The sequence below is a fragment of the Rhinoraja longicauda genome, chromosome 6 (genome assembly GCF_053455715.1).
Source record: "Rhinoraja longicauda isolate Sanriku21f chromosome 6, sRhiLon1.1, whole genome shotgun sequence".
Lineage (NCBI taxonomy): Eukaryota > Metazoa > Chordata > Chondrichthyes > Rajiformes > Arhynchobatidae > Rhinoraja > Rhinoraja longicauda.
In genome coordinates this window covers 45,544,706-45,562,167 of record NC_135958.1, presented here as the reverse complement: position 1 = coordinate 45,562,167, position 17,462 = coordinate 45,544,706, and the positions used below count along the sequence as shown (strand labels likewise).

At 42.3% G+C, this 17,462-nt stretch overlaps 1 protein-coding gene across 1 annotated transcript; it reads left to right on the top strand.

Annotated features, from left to right (window-relative positions):
• The first annotated feature begins 8,515 nt into the window (after positions 1 to 8,515).
• On the top strand, positions 8,516 to 17,020 carry LOC144594888 (recoverin-like). Its single transcript, XM_078401808.1, has 3 exons — positions 8,516 to 8,959; positions 15,851 to 15,962; positions 16,828 to 17,020. Exons 1-3 carry the CDS (start codon positions 8,579 to 8,581, stop codon positions 16,935 to 16,937), a joined length of 603 nt encoding a protein of 200 aa, XP_078257934.1. The 5' UTR covers positions 8,516 to 8,578; the 3' UTR covers positions 16,938 to 17,020.
• Positions 17,021 to 17,462: the final 442 nt, after the last annotated feature.

Below are 17,462 nucleotides of genomic sequence, written 5' to 3'. Positions count from 1 at the left end.
TCACTGTACTTGTGCAAATTACAGTAAATTTAAATTAACTTGCTTGAAATGAATGCCAACACATTTTAACAAGTGCAAGGATGAGGAGTAGCTGTGAGTTTGAACACAGACAGGGGAAAAAAAAGAAAATTTATAGAGAATAAAAGGTAGTAGATGAGCACACAAGAAGGAACAGTCTTGTGTACAAGAAGAAAGGTAATAGTTTCAACATCTAAGGGAGGAAGAAATAACTTTCATAATGATCCCTAAATATGTAGTTCAAAGTTTAACACAGGTCAAGCAACTTTACACTCTGTATGTGTATACTCTTGTAAATATTATTATTTATTGTAAGTACTCCTGTCTTGAGATGGCTCAGTTGAAGACGGACTCCTTTTTTGAACAAACCATTGTTTGAGGCCCTTCTGACTCTGTATGCAGGGTGAATTTCTTGACACAACCAATTTAAGCTGGAGACGTTATTTTCAGATAACAATAAATTACTATGTAAATGGTTACACTAATTCTGGGCTGATTTCAATTCCAGGTCTCCTGGGCTTCAGTTCATACCAACAGACCTCTATCGTCAAGTCAAGTCAAGTCAAGTCAATTTTATTTGTATAGCACATTTAAAAACAACCCACGTTGACCAAAGTGCTGTACATCAGTTCAGGTACTAAGAAACGAACATACAATGGCACACAAACATAACAACACATACATAAACAGTTCACAGCGCCCCCTCAGAGGGCCTCAAACACTAGGGAGTGGAAATAGGTTTTGAGCCTGGACTTAAAGGAGTCGATGGAGGGGGCAGTTCTGATGAGGAGAGGGATGCTGTTCCACAGTCTTGGAGCTGCAACCGCAAAAGCGCGGTCACCCCTGAGCTTAAGCCTAGACCGCGGGATAGTCAGTAGCCCCAAGTCGGCCGACCTGAGGGACCTGGAGATAGAGTGGTGGGCACTGTAATACATTCTGACTGATTCACTGTCAAAGTAAAGACTATTTGGATTTTATTTTTCTGACTCCATTACTGCCTACAATCATGAAAATCACCTGCGTAATGGATTATCCAAACATTCTTTCAGTTACAGAATATCTACATAAGTTTGAATTGTGAAGGAAGGAACTACAGATGCTGGTTTTCACCGAAGATAGATGCAAAATGCTGGAGTAACTCAGCAGGACAGGCAGCATCTCTGGAGAGAAGGAACAGGTGATGTTTCGGGTTAAGACCTTTCTTCAAATTGGAATTAGTGGTCTCCTGTCCTACTGGATTGATTTACATGAATGCAATATTCTCAGTTTATTCAATGACTGTGGAACAGCATCCCTCACCCCAAACTCTCCAATTTATAGCTTACTAAGCAATGTAAAATATGAAGCATTCCAACATTTGCCTTGGAGATACAATGTCAGGCCTATTGTAAGATCCATGAATTTTACTATTATGGTGGTTTGTTTCTACTGAGCTGAAATCATTCTATAGGTCATTTGCAGAGCGTGCCAGACATGGGAAACAAGTTGAATTCATTTTTTTTGTTGCTCTCTTATCCAAAATAATCATTGATGTACTTGGTAACATATTCAAAGATAAGTGCCACTGCATGTTAACAGCCTGTTTATATTTTCTGAATCAAACCACTCGAATGACAAGACAGTAACTCTCGCATCTATTCCTGGAGGAGATGTGATTGTTTATGGTTTCTGAAATAAATTGAACAATCTTTCCAGTAATTTCACCGCCTCTGCATTCATTATCTTCAGTTGAATTAGACTCTTTAAGGCTTATTTAATCCTGGGTTGAGCTTTAGGCACTTCAGAATAACACTCTATCAAAGGAAATGGAAAAGAACTTTAAACTCAGTGTTGAAATCTGCAACTTTAGGTAACGTGCTGTTTTTCTGGCCGCATCAGATGTTCATCTGAGATATTGTCTCATTGTTGTTTTAATTCTTTTGCTGGGAGTGGAGAACGCACCTAGCCTGGCCTGTTGGGCATATCTTCATGCACTGCATGTTATAATTCCTACATCCTGCTGCCTATAGTCTCACTCTCTAGCTGCTTTCATTCACCAGATTAGGATGGTCCGGGGTTATGGGGAGAAGGCAGGAGAATGGGATTAAGAGGGAAAGATAGATCAGCCATGATTGAATGACGGAGCATACTTGATGGGCCGAATATGCTAATTCTGCTCCTATCACTTATGAACTTATGAAGATTACTGGAAGCTTAGCTCCAAGATTGCCCCAGCTTTACCATTCAGCGATATTCCCCTTCTCCCACCCAGTTTAACAAGCTTCATTTCCCTTGTTCCCCTTTTTGACAGAGGTCTCCACCCTGAACTATCACTTTGGTTTCTCTTTCCACATATGAGGCCTGATCTGCTGTGTTTCCAGCATCTTGCGTCTTTACTTTCCAAGAGAAGAAGAATGGCTTCCAGTTCCTCAGGCCTGTTCTATCTACCTAAGCACAGTTTGTCTGCAACCTTTAGGTTCAGGTTTATTATTGTCACGTGTACTGAGGTACAGTGAAACATTTTGTTTTGCATGCTATCCAATCAAGTCAGATGGCTGTACATAAATATAATCAAACCAAACTTATGTACAATAGTTAGAGTGAAGGGAAAGACACAGAGTACAGCATATAACTATCAGCATTATTACACAACAGTTTCAGAGATGGTCTAATGTCTGAAATTAGACTTGGGTAGAAGGGAATTAATTGTACCTTAGCTGATGGAAAAGCTGTTAAGAAGCCTGATAACTGAGGGGAGGAAGCTGTTTCTGAGCCTGGTGGTGCACGCTTTCAAGCTTCTGTATTTTCTCCCTGATGGGAGTGGTGAGAAGAAGGAATGACCAGCGTGATAAAGGTCCTTGATTATGTTGACTGCTTTCCCAAGGCAATGTGGTGAAGATGTAATCATTGATGTAATCATTGTGCGATGGACTGGGCTACATCCACAATTCTCTAAACTTCCTTGTGGTCGGGCTCTGTTCCTAAACTAAGCTGCAATGCAACCTAACCATCTGCTTTTTATGGTGCGTTTATAGAAGTTTGTAAGTGACATTGCAGGCATGCTGAATTTCCTCATCCTCTGAAGAAGTAAAGGGGTTGATGTACTTTCTTGGCCTCAGCTTCAACATGGTCGGCCCACCACGGATCGTTAGGAATATTTATTCCAAGAAACTTGAAGCTCTCACCCATTTCCATTTGGATATCAAAGTCGACAACGAGCTCCTTTGTCTTGCTGACATTGAGGAAGAGATTGTTGTCCTGACACAATGGTACTAAATTCTCCATCTCTTTCCTGTACTCCGTCTTGTCACTGTTTGTGATCCGGCTTATCACAGTGATCTGCAAACGTGTAGATGGAGTTAGAGCCAAATTTGGCCACACAGTCTGAATATGTCCTTGTGGGGCACCGCTGCTGTGAATGATTGTTGGGGAGGTGCTGGCACCTATCTCACTATAGGTGCTGGCACCTATCTCACTATAGGTGCTGGCACCTATCTCACTATAGGTGCTGGCACCTATCTCACTATAGGTGCTGGCACCTATCTCACTATAGGTGCTGGCACCTATCCTCACTATAGGTGCTGGCACCTATCCTCACTGTAGGTGCTGGCACCTATCTCACTGTAGGTGCTGGCACCTATAGGTGCTGGCACCCATCTCACTATAGGTGCTGGCACCTATCTCACTATAGGTGCTGGCACCTATCTCACTATAGGTGCTGGCACCTATCTCACTGTAGGTGCTGGCACCTATCTCACTGTAGGTGCTGGCACCTATCTCACTGTAGGTGCTGGCACCTATCTCACTATAGGTGCTGGCACCTATCCTCACTATAGGTGCTGGCACCTATCTCACTGTAGGTGCTGGCACCTATCTCACTGTAGGTGCTGGCACCTATCCTCACTGATTGTGGGTTGTGGGTCACCATGGAAGTCCCAAAACTTGAAGGTGCTTTATTTATTAAATACATTGAATAAAGTCACCAGCGAGCGCCTTCCATGTCACAAGACCACTTTGAACACTGCTACGCCCTCTGCTGTGTCTCCTAGGTTCTGCGGCAAGTTGCAATCCCCATCACTATCTCCACTACGCCCCAGCATTGATGCACTTAGGTTCTGCGGCGAGTTGCAATCCCCATCACTATCTCCACTACGCCCCGGCCCTGATACACTTACCATCAACACATCGTTCCCTCTCCTTTGTGTTCCCTTACATGCAAAACTCCAAAGATGCTAGTTAACATCTGGAGTTGACAGGAGATGTGTGGGACATGTATTTTACACAGATGGTGAGTGCCTGGAACATGCTTCTGGAGGTGGTGCTGAGGCAGATGCGATAGTGGCATTTAAGACACATTTGGACAGGCATATGGGTATGCTGGGAATAGAGTGATATGGATAACGTGCAGTCGGATACCAGTTGGTATTGGCATTATGTGTAAGAAGGAACTGCAGGTGCTGGTTTAAACTGAAGATAGGAATGGGGTACTGATTGAGAATGATCAGCCATGATCACATTGAATGGTGGTGCTGGCTCAAAGGGCCGAATGGCCTACTCCTGCACCTATTGTCTATTGTCTATGAGAAGGCATGAGAATGGGGTTAGAAGGGAGAGATAGATCAGCCATGATTGAAAGGCAGCGTATACTTGATGGGCCGAATGGCCGAATTCTACTATCACTTATGACCTTGTGATCCTTGCGATATTTAACTTTTCAGACTCACTAACCTCATATGATTTTTGTTTCTGACACTCATTTCCTTTACTCCTTCCTTTGCACTGGATCCTTGGTCCTCTGGTAATTCTGCAAGGATTTCTCTGTCCTTCTGCGAAGTATTCGTTTTATTCCTCTGTCATTGTCTTATACCCCATGACAAATCTTTTCAGTACTGTCTGCTAGGAACCCACAATTGTGCTCAATGTTCTTCTTTTTATATAACTGTCTGTTTTTATGTTTCTCATACTAAATACCGAAAATCTCCGAATCCTCAGGGTTACTCATTTCCTTCCAAATCTCTGACCCTGTCCTTAGATATAACACTGTGTAAGAAGGAAGCAAAGTTAGACACAAAAAGCTGGAGTAACTCAGAGAGACAGGCAGCACCGCTGGAGAGACGGAATGGGTGACGTTTCACTGAAATGTCACCCATTCCTTCTCTCCAGAAATGCTGCCTGTCCCTCTGAGTTACTTCAGATTTTTGTGTCTATCTTAAATATAACACTCATTCATTCCTTCTCCAATCCATGGTAGGACCACCTTTCTTGCTGCGTCTTTGTGCCTTAAATCAATTTTTTTTAATTGCAAATTTTATAGTTTCTCTTTAAATGTTAGCCATTGCCTCTTCATTGCCATTCTTTTAAGAAAGGTTCCCACCCTACTACAGCCAGACTGCCTCTCATGCATTCATAATTTATTTTTTTAGTTAAAAGCCTTGTTTCAGATTAAAATAAATCACTCATGAACTTAACATGAAATTCTATCATATTATGGTCACTCTTTCCTGAGGGCTGCTTCCATTTAAGTTCGGCATTACCCCTTTAATTATGACCCTTTAGCGTTTTCTTGCACTCTGACCCTATTTGGTGCTTGCCTTTGCTTCTTCTACCTGTTGATTTTGCTTACTACATTTCTAATTTCTATTTCCCACTTCCTTTCCCTCCATCTTGGTTTCCCTTTCAGGTTCCTACTTCACTGCCAAGTTAGTATAAATCCTTGCAGGGTGATTATTAATGATGTTGTTCCGATAGGTTTAAGTGTAACCTGTTGACTTCACAAGTCTCACATTCCCCAGAAATGGCCCCAAAGGCTGAAAAGCCCTCTGTCCCCCACAAGCACTCCAACCATGCTTTCACTTGCTCTGTTGTCTTGTGTCTGTACTTGTTAACAAGACGCTGCTAGAGTCTTGGGATCAACATCTTTGGGTCGGCAAACATTCTAACTGATGCAGGTGTTGAGTCAACACAATTGCCATCATTGCACTGAAGTTGTCCTCTCTCACCAAAGTCTCCACTCTGAGGATGGCTGTCCTTGAGCAGCTGAGAAAATGAAGCCAGTAATTTAATGACAAGGCCCTCTCCGACTGAACGAACACTGATGCTGACTATCTTCGTTCATCTTTCTCTGCTAACTTTCCTGTTACATGAACCTGCCTAGAATATAAGAGATGGGACGTTACGTTGTACCGTGAACAAAACACTGGTGAGACTGCACCTGCGTGCAGTTCTGGTCACCGTACTGCAGGAGAGATATGATTATGGTGGAGAGAGTGCAGGGGAAATCCATCAGTATGTTGCATGGATTGCTGAGTTTAATTATGGGGAGAGATAGCGTTGGCTGGGTCTGGTATCCCTGGAACAAACAAGGCTGAGGTGTGACCTGATAGGATTAGATAAGATTATTAGAGGCTTAGATCGTCAAAATCTTTTTGCCTTGGAAATAGAATCAAAGAAAAGAGGCCTGTTTAATGGATGGAAAGGACACAATGAGACCTGGGGGGTTAAGATTTTTAGATGGAGGGACGATGTGGTGCTGGTGGAGATGGTGGAAGCACTATGTTTAAGATGAATTTAGATAGATTCTCAAAGGGGCATGGCATAGATGGACATGGTCCCAAGGACCAGCAAATGGGATTGGTAGAGGTGGGCAAAGTGATATGCATGGGCATAGTGGGCTGAAGGACCCATTTCTGTGCTGTACTCTCCATAACTCTATCCATGACTCTGTGACAACACAATTTGATTCAGAATTCTCAACAAAAATCATTTCTGAAGATTGCAAGACAGTGTGAATGACTTTCAATACCGATTTATTCCTGATCCCCCAGCCTGCCCAGTTGCAGCCCAAGCACTCATATTTATCTGCACTTTTTCTGTAGCTGTAACACTGTAGTCTGCATTCTGTTTCTTCCTTTGATGTACTCATAAATGGTATAAACTTCCTGGATAACTCACAAAACAAAGTTTTTCATTGTGTCTTAGTACAGATGGCAATAATAAACCAACACCCAGTACCACTTCCTGCAAACTTTATTGCTAATAGGAACAAGAGCAGCAATGGCCAATACAGACTGGGACTGCCACCAAGGGCTTAGATGGAGTGGAATTTGTCAAACACATTCAGGAAAGTTTCTCAGGCAATATGTAGAGGGCTCTACAAGGCAGAGGGCTCTACAAGGCAGAGGTCTCTCATGAAATTGGGAAGGGCAAGTGACTGAAGTGTTGGTGGGCAAGTCTTTTGCGATTACCGACCACAGTTCTAATAACTTTAAAGTCGTTGTGGATGAAGACAGGGCAGGCCCACAAATTAAAGTTCTGAATTGGGCAAGGCCAACTTTGATGGTATGAGACTAGAACGTGCCAGTTGATTGGAGGAGAATGCATACGGGCAAAGGGACAATTGGCAAATGGGATGGTTTAAAAGAGTGATGGTGTGAATTCAAGGCATGCGTGTTCCTGTTAGAGTGAAGGGCAAGGCAGCTGGGAGTAAGGAACCCTGGGTGATGAGAGAAATCCAGGCTCTGGCCAGGAAAAAGCAGGAGGCATAGGCTAGCTATACGCAGCTGAGATCAAGTGCATCCCTGGAGGAGTTTAGGGGGGGCTTAGGAGCACATTAGAGAAGGAAACCAAGAGGGTAAAAGGGAAGCAGACGAAACTCTGGCAAATAATATAAGTAGACAAATGGAATGTTAACTAGAGAGAGAATCGGATCCTTCAGAAACCAAAGCGCTAGTTTCTGTGTGGAAATTAGCCAGGTCTTCAATAAGTATTGCTTCTCTGTTTTTACCATGGTAATAAACATGAAGGTTAAGGAACCTAGGACAGTTAATGGAGATGTCTTGAGGACATCCATATGACGGTTAAGGAGGTACTGGACGTTCAAAGTTACTTAAATCTCCCAGGCCTGATCAGATATGGGCGGCCGGTGGCGCAGCAGTAGAGTTGTTGCCTTACAGCGAATGCAGTGCCAGAGACCTGGGTTCGATCCTGACTACGGGTGCTGTCTGTACGGAGTTTATATGTTCTCCACGTGATCTGCGTGGGTTTTCTCCGAGATCTTCGGTTTCCTCCCACACTCCAAAGAGGTACAGGTTTGTTGGTTAATTGGCTGGATAAAATGTAAAAATTGTCCCTAGTGTGTGTAGGATAGTGTTAATGTGCGGGGATCGCTGGGCAGCGTGGACTCAGTGGGCCGAAGGGCCTGTTTCCGCGTTGTATCTCTAAATCTAAAAAAACATCTACACCTAATGGCGTAAATTTAAATTTCAAAATTCCAAAGTATTATTAACTGTGCCTGTTGACCGACACTGCAGATAACATTAAGTGGACCCCAGGCAAGATGTGTTTTGTTCATGGTTTTAGGAATTCACACGTTAGTTACAGTTATTTCTAATAGCTCATTGGTTTGCTGTTTATAGGTATTGGGTTATCTGTGTGAATGTCAACCTTAAGCAGATGAAGGCTAATCCGTCTAAACTAACAAGCTTTAATCTGTTCAGATAAAGATGCATCTGGTGCCTGTCTGTGCAGTGTTGAGTCAGGAGGAGTCCCGTGTTCTCCTTTCTTCTTGACTCTGGGCCTGGAAATGGGAAACACCAAAAGTGGTGCCCTCTCCAAAGATATCTTGGAAGATCTCAAACTCAACACCAAATACACAGAAGATGAGCTATCAATATGGTATCAAACCTTTTTAAAGGAATGTCCAAATGGAAAGATCACCATGCCACATTTTGAAAAGATCTACTCTGGATTTTTCCCAGATACGGATCCCAAAGAATATGCTCAACATGTTTTCCGGAGCTTTGATACCAATTCTGATGGGACCTTGGATTTTAAGGAATACATCATTGCGCTTCACCTCACCTCTTCTGGAAAAACCTCGCAGAAACTGGAATGGGCTTTTTCTCTTTATGACGTCGATGGCAATGGCACTATCAACAAACAAGAAATATTGGAAATTATCAAGGTACAGCGATTTTTAAATGGCATAATTCTAATTTTACAACGGTGATTGATTCTGATTGCATGATTCTGATTTTACAAACTTCCAGAAAATGTAATTACACATTTTCCATTCTGAATCCATTTTTTCCAATTATTATTTTTTTGGCTTTCATTATTCCTCTGTTGAGAGTCTTAAGAGGCAGCCTTTCCAATTATTTTATCAATTATCTGAAGAAGAGTCTTGGCCTGAAACATCACCTATTCCTTTTCTCCAGAAATGCTGTCTGACCTGCTGAGTTACTCCAGCTTCAATTATACCAATGAATACAAGCTACAGCACAGAGGCTGATGTGATTTTCTTTATATTTGCCCTGTAGAGGAAAATATTCAACCTCCTCTTTGACAGTTCAGGGCATTTTCACAAATGCAATTTGCTTTCTACCATTTTGTGGCAATAACATTAATTTTTAAAGAATTTGAAAAATGTTTACTATTTATACCTCAGGGTAACAAATGCCCCAGGCATCCAAAAGCATTTTGCTTTTGAAATGCAGTCACTATTATGTGAGCTTCCAGGAAGATATCAAACTGAGCAAATTAATGAATGGGAGGATTATTTGTGTAGGAAGGAACTGCAGAGGCTGGTTTAAACTGAAAATAGACACAAAAAGCTGAAGTAACTCAGCGGGTCGGGCAGCATCTCTGGAGCGAAGGAATAGATGATGGTTCGGGTCGAGATCCTTCTTCAGACAATTCTTCAGGATTATTTAGTATAAAAAAATAACTGCAGATGCTGGTACAGATCGATTTATTCACAAAATGCTGGAGTAACTCAGCAGGTCAGGCAGCATCTCGGGAGAGAAGGAATGGGTGACGTTTCGGGTCGAGACCCTTCTCGACCCGAAACGTCACCCATTCCTTCTCTTCAGGATTATTTATTTCTTTGTGGTGTTAATGAGGCAGGAATGTTATCTCAGTTACTAGAAGAATTCCTTGATCTTATTTAGATTGTGCACAATACCTCACAAACTGTTTCTGTTGCTCAATTCTATATGAAATATAAAATACATCAGAACCACTCACCTTTGTTAATATACCTAATAAATATGTTTTGAATGGGAATCAATCTACTAATATTGGAATAGCAGAAAAATATTAAGGAACTGATTAAATATAGAACAGAATTCTAAATTATATATTAGAAATATACAGTAGTGCTTATTGACCTGCCCAATGCTCAATTCATTTCAAAAATTATATTCAGGGTGCATTTTATGCTGTAACAGGAGTTGTGAAACAAATGAGAGGATAGTAAAATCTCTGTCCTCTAGGATATGCTACATACCGACATGGAGGATGGAAGCTGGATTACTACAAGAGGCTTTGCTCATATTACCACAGCAACTATGTTTTTAAATTAATTCATCACTATAACTCTTCTCAAATCATTCCATAGCATTCCTCCCCCTCACATCTGGCTTTCCAAATTATATCTCCAAACTCCCTTTCCTCTCCAAATTTCTTGACAGTGTTACAGCCTTCAAAATCCTTCCCAACACGTCTCTGAATGTTACTGACCTGGTTTCCACCTTTGATGCAGCAGGAAAATACAATTTATCAAAGTCAAAATGACATCAGATTAGACTATCCATCCTTCCCAACCAGCTTCAGCCCTGAACATGGACAATGGTACCAGCCTCCTCCAGTACCTGATCACGGGCTCTGCTTGGTACCAATCTTGCTTCATCAGTTGTGGTCAGAGCTTCCCTTCCAGAGGCATCCCTTCTCCCATTCATATTGTATGGTGGCACAGTTCCACAGCTCTAGCTACCTGGGCCTTATCCTGATCTCCAGTAATGTCTGTGTGGAGTTTGCACGTTCTCCACCTGCTTCCATGGGTTTCCACTGAGTGCACTGCTTTCCTTCCACGTTCAAGGTTGATAGTTTAACTGGCCATTGTAAAGATCCCCAAGTGTGGTTTGATGGTAGGAAGATCATGGGGCAATTTGCAGAGGGATGGGATTGATGGGCGTACAATAGGAGCCAGAATACTTTTGATGGGACGAATGGCTTCCTTCTATGTTGCAAGGAAATATGAGAATGGGAATTTGAGTCTGATAACTAAAAATATTGTTTCTAGCCATAATTTAATTCCTCTCACATGCGTCTGTCTGAAATGGCACCAGACACTTTGCAAAATTGGTGTCACATCTGATCCTGTGATAAACATCCAACAACATATCCCCACATCACCAACACCTATACCACCTCCGTCACATTACAGCTGCTCATCCTCTCAGCTCACTGAGCTACTTACCCATGCCTTTATTTTATTATTAGGCTTGGCTATTCCTTCCCACTCCCCTACATCTATATACTAAAACTCTTGTTTGTTTGTTTGTTCCTGAACAACAGCCAAAACGGTACATGATAGTGCAACAATTTTAGGCCCACCTTACTCACCGACGTCCCTTTGGTGCTAATGGAAGAAGTTTCATTGAAATCGGTGTTATATTTTTTAAGCTATTCACATTTTAAAGTTTAAATCTATCTCCTAGGGAGGGAGGGAGGGAGGGAGAGAGGGAGGGAGGGAGGGAGGGAGGGAGGGAAGGAGGGAGGGGAGGGAGGGGAGGGGAGGGGAGGGGAGGGGAGGGGGAGAGGGGGAGGAGAGGGTGCTGCACCAATGCAGGAGAGGTTTGGGCCCAACGGGTCCACTTGGTCTAGTTCTTTAAAAATCTCAGATCATCCAAAACTGTGTCCTGAATCCCCCCGGATCAGTTCATCCATCAGACCTACATTTACTGATCTAAGTTTTCACCCACTCAAACAGTGCTTTGATTTTAAAATTCCTACCTTGCTTTTATATCTTGTTTGTGCATACCATCTACCCCAACTTTGCAATCTCCCCCAGCCTCCTAGTGTTATGATTCTGCTCCAATGCTAACTTAACAATCATTTTCATAGTTACAACATTGACATCTGGTGCCTTCAGTTGCCAAAGCCCTGAACTTGTTTTTTTGTGTGTACGTATGTGTGCGCGCGTGTATATATATATATATATATATATATATTATATATATATATATATATATATATATATATATATATATATATATATATATATACATATTCTGTTGTGCGGCAGCAAGTAAGAATTCCATGGTTCAACCTGGGACATGTGACAATAAAAAAACTCTTGACCTGACTCTTGACTCTCCTGAACTTGAGGAATTCCCTTCCTAAAACTCTTTTTCCATCTTTAAATCCCTCCTCAAAAGTTATCTCTTTGCTCAAGGTAATTATGCTTCTGGTTCTGGGTCCATGAAGCTGCTTTGGTGGTGTGATAGAAGCAGTGGGTGTTACCATTGATGTTCAGTGGTTGCAAAGTGTGTTGAGCTGTTCTGCACTTATTAAAAGTGCCATTTCAATCGTATAAGGGGGTAGTGTTAGAGGGATTTATTTTTGGCTTGGAGTGAAAACAGGTGCTAAATGTTTGCACTGTTATCAAGACACATCTGGTGGAAATTCTGGATTTAGCACACAGTTTCTAACGTATTGAAAATTACCAAGTTGAATTTATCTGGAGGTTTTAAATCAGGAACCTTAAGGTTCACCACTCTGTTGCTGAAAGGACTGAATTTTCTTGAAACAGTCTAGGTGGGTTCCTTGCACCCACTTCCACTGAAGAAGTGAAGGATCTGGGCAGGCATAGTACTGCAGGAAGAGTTGAAGAAAGACACAAACCCAACAGGTCAGACAGCATCTCTGGAGAAAAGAAATAGGTGACGTAACGGGTCGAGAGCCAGTTGCACAGTTTCTACAACGTGCCACTAGATGTCTTGGTGGTCATGGTTCAAGTGGAGTCTTGCTGAGATCCTATTCCTATTCACTTTGTTACTATTAATCAAAGATGCTAATTAAAGATCGAGCCGCTAAAAAATACCAAGTAATCCTATTTGTTTTTTATTCACTGAGATTGCTGGTGGCCGCTCCTCATCCATGCTTCAGTTCCTTTCCCAAGTCTATCCTGTACCAAACATGACTATAGCTGAAGACTCCACCTTTGGCACGTCAAAGTTATCAGTGAAAATTGTCGCTGAGGTTCAATTTTCTATTGCCTTGGGCAGAGAAAATAAAAAAAACAATGAATATTAGTCGTGATCAGCTTCTAATGACTTCTGGTGGAAAATCTTCAGGATGTCAAGCATTGAGCCCTTTAGTTTAGTTTACTTTACAGATATAGCGTGGAGACAGGCCTGTCTGCCCACTGAATCCATGCTGACCATCGATCACCTGTACACTAATTGCATGTTATCCCAATTTTGCATATTACACACTCGGGGCAATTTTACAGACTCCAATTAACCTACAAACCTGCAAGTCTTTGGAAACTGGAGAACCCAGAGAAAGCCCACACGATCACATACAAACTCCGTACAGACAGCATTCGTGGTCAGGATCAAACCTGGGTCACTGGCGCTTTAAGGCAGCAACTCTCCCGCTGCGCCACCGTGCTGACCTTCTACGATGAACGCTTTGGTTGAAAGGCTGGTGGCATGCGTAGGCCAGTAGTGACTCTTGAAATGGATTGTAACCCCACAGTTATCTTTAGGAGGGCAGGAAAGCAAAGATGATAATTTGTTAAGAAGTTGTTATTCTTCACTAATCATTTACCAAAGAGTAGATAATCTGATTTAGTTTAGTTTAGTTTAGAGATCGTAGTTTAGTCTACAGGCTGTAGTTTAAAGAAACAGGCCCTTCAGCCACTGAGCCATCACGGGCCGTTGATAACCATTCACACGAGTTCTATGATATCCCACTTTCGCATCTTCTTGGGGGAATTTACAGATGGCCACATAACCCACAAACCCGTACATCTTTGGCATGTGGGAGGAAACCGGAAGACCCAGAGGAAACCCACGCAGTCACAGAGAGAATGTGCAAGGTCCACACAGGCATCACCTGCAGTTGGGATCAAGCCCGGGTCCCGGGCACTGTGAGGCAGCAGCTCCACCAGCTCTACCATTTAGTTTCAAAGGTTTCAAAGGTCTTTTATTGTCACGTGTACTAATTAAGGTACAGTGATATTCATACAGCCATACTAAAAAAAGCAACAAGAAACACAACTACATAAAAGTTAACATAAACATCCACCACAGTGGATTCCCCACATTCCTCACTGTGATGGAAGGCAATAAAGTCTAATCCTTTTCGCTCATTTTTCATATTTCTCCCGCGGTCACGGCAGACGAACGATCCATCCATCGAAGCTCCCGCATCGGGGCGATCGGAGCTTCAGCTGGTTGGAGCTCCTGAAGTCGGTCTCTAACCAGAGACTGTGAGCTCCACGATGTTAATGTCCTATGGGCTCCCACGGTTGGAGCTCAGAGGTCGATCCCTGGCAAAGGGATCGCCCACTCCACGATGTTAATGTCCTGTGGACTCCCAAAGTCGGTCTCCAGCAAAGGCCGCCAACTCCTCGATGTTAGGCTGCAGTGCGGACGGAGATATGATACGGAAAAAAATTGTATCTCTGTTGAGGTAAGAGATTTTTTTTTAAAGTTTCCCTCAACCCCCTTTCCCCCCACCCCCCACATAAAACAAGCTAAAGAACACGAAAAACATACATTTAACACAAACTAAAGAAACAACAAAGAAGGAAGGGACACACAGACTATTAGCGTTGTCAGTTAAAGAAGTAAATGTTGTTTCCCACAGTGTCACAGACAGATTCAGCATTGAAAGAGACTCTTCAGACCACGGAATCCTCGTCAACCACCAACACTCATTCATCCTATATTCATCCCATATTTTATTCTTCCCACATTCTCATCAATTTTCCCCATTCATCTACATATTAGGGAAAATTTACAGAGACCAATTAACCGACCACACGTCTTGGGATTTGGGAGAAAACCAGAGCTCTGAGTAAATCCGTGTGGTCACTGGGAGAATGTGCAAACTCCCCACAGATACCACCTGAGGTCAGGATTGAACCCGGGTCTCTGGTGTTGTAAGCCAGCAGTTCAAACAGTTGTACAACTAGGGTTTCCAACTGTCCCGCATTACATAGAAACATAGAAACATAGAAAATAGGTGCAGGAGGAGGCCATTCGGCCCTTCGAGCCATTCATTGTGATCATGGCTGATCGTCCACAATCAATAACCCGTGCCTGCCTTCTCCCCATATCCCTCGATTCCACTAGCCCCGAGAGCTCTATCTAACTCTCTCTTAAATCCATCCAGTGATTTAGCTTCCACTGCCCTCTGTGGCAGAGAATTCCACAAATTCACAACTCTCTGGGTGAAAAAGTTTATGCTCACCTCAGTTTTAAATGGCTTCCCCTTTATTCTAAGACTGTGTCCCCTGGTTCTGGACTCGCCCAACATTGGGAACATTTTTCCTGCATCTAACTTGTCCAGTCCATTTATAATTTTATATGTTTCTATAAGATCCACCCTCATCCTTCTTATTAGCCAGGACATCCCATATTTTTGGCTAACATAGTTTGTCCCGTACGGGACCACCCTTGTCCCGTATTAGGCCCTCGGGCCGCTGTCGGCCGGACAGTGTAGGTTAACGGAGTGTGTTCGGGGAGCAGGGCTGAGTGTGTTCGCCTAATGGAGGCTGCGTAACAACCCACCTCCCGGCCCGGGCGGCCGCCATTGGTGGAGCGGGAGCACATGGCCGCTGGCTGTGTGAGGTCACGTGGGGTGCGGGGCAGTGACGTCACCTTGTCCCGTATTTGAGAGTGAGATACAATAGTTGGCAACTCTATGTATAACGTGCCACAACTGTTTCTGTGCATTTGTGAAATGAGATGTGCAGATGGCTGCAGTCTGTGGGGAAACTGTTATAGTGGTCTGTCAATTTTGTGGCTGATTTAATGAATTCTATTCTTTATTCCCACAGGCTATATTTAAAATGATAAATGAAGACGAACTAAAAACACTACCAGAGGATGAGAACACACCAGAGAAGAGAGCCGACAAAATCTGGGACCATTTTGGCAAGAAGGAAAATGGTAAATACATACCGATGGTACAGGGTGCACTTTAAACTGTTATCATGAGACACGGTTTTAAATTTATGATATGTCTACTGTCTGCACCTGTAAGGATAGATAATGACAACTTTTCATTACAATGCCATCTAGTTAAAAGCAATGAAAAGTTGTCATGATCTATCAGGATAGATCATAAAGTCTCAGAGGTGTCCCCGTACTCTCCCTCAGTTTATCCTTTAGCAGTCCACAAGACACAATGCAGTGTTAGTAAATGACATTTGAGATTTGCATTTGCACAGGGATGCTGTGAAAGTCTTGGAACTAAGGGTAGATATTATCTGATACCATCCATGATCAATAACCCCTAAATGACTGGTGCTGTGACTGTTATTAATAATCATACATCACCAGAACTGGTCGAATGAACTCTGGAAGCTTTAAGTTACCATCGGCCAATTTGAAACAGGTTGTTCACAGGAGGATCATTAAAATAGAGCTGCTTACTGACCAGTGATAAAAGATGTAACAGGATGCCTAAACTCCCAGAATGAGAAAAGAATATCATGGCAAGATGCAGTTGGTCCATCAGAAAGTTAATGCTTGTTTTAGTTTGGGTACTAAACTTTGGGAAAACTTATTTTCTCCCAAGAATTTGAAAGAGATGCCATTTTCTGACTGAGTTTATTTCCAACACTGCTGTTGTTTCCAGTAGAATGTGGTGCATGTTTCCATAAGTATATCCAGCTTTCAAAAAGCTTCATATTTACATGTAAGGCAGAGTATTTCTTGAGCTACATTGAATGGCAACCAAAATTAAAAATAGAGCTTGTCAAAATTGTGTTTATGTGAAAACTTCATGTAATCAACTGTCCCTTTTTTTCAGATAAATTATCAGAGCTCGAGTTTATTCAAGGCACCCTGGATAACAATGAAATTCTCCGAATGATTCAGTTGGACCCTAAAAAAATCAAAGAAAAGTTAAAAAGGAAATAGCTTCAATCTTTCACAGGGAATAATATTTTTCCAAAGACTGTTCCAAGATTGTTTACCAATCAAAGGTTTCTCAATAATACAATGCAAGAGCTGTACAATTAAATAATAAAAAACATTCGGTATACATTTCGACTTTAATATGCGTATATATTTTACGCGCCAGAGACCTTAGTTTGATCCTGACTGTGGGTGCTGTTTGTATGCAGTTTGTACGTTCTCCCCTTGACCTGCATGGGTTTTCCCTAAGATCTTCGGTTTCTTCCCACGCTCCAAAGATGTAAAGGTTTGTAGGTTGTGTGGGAAGGAACTTCAGATGCTGGTTTAAACAAAAGATAGAGTAACAAAAAGCTGGAGTAACTCTGCAGGCCAGGCAGCATCTATGGAGAGAAGGAATGGGTGACGTTTTGGGTCGAGACCCTTCCTCAGACTGGTTAGGGATAAGGGAAACGAGAGAAATACACGATGATGTGCAGAGATAAAGAACAATGAATAAAAGATATCCAAAAGAGTAACGATGATAAAGGA

Coding starts and splice junctions, on each gene's coding strand:
- LOC144594888 (XM_078401808.1), top strand. CDS start 8,579: ATGGGAAACACCAAAAGTGGTGCCCTCTCCAAAGATATCTTGGAAGAT. Junction 8,960..15,850: donor AAATATTGGAAATTATCAAG/GTACAGCGATTT, acceptor TTATTCCCACAG/GCTATATTTAAAATGATAAA. Junction 15,963..16,827: donor TTTTGGCAAGAAGGAAAATG/GTAAATACATAC, acceptor CCTTTTTTTCAG/ATAAATTATCAGAGCTCGAG.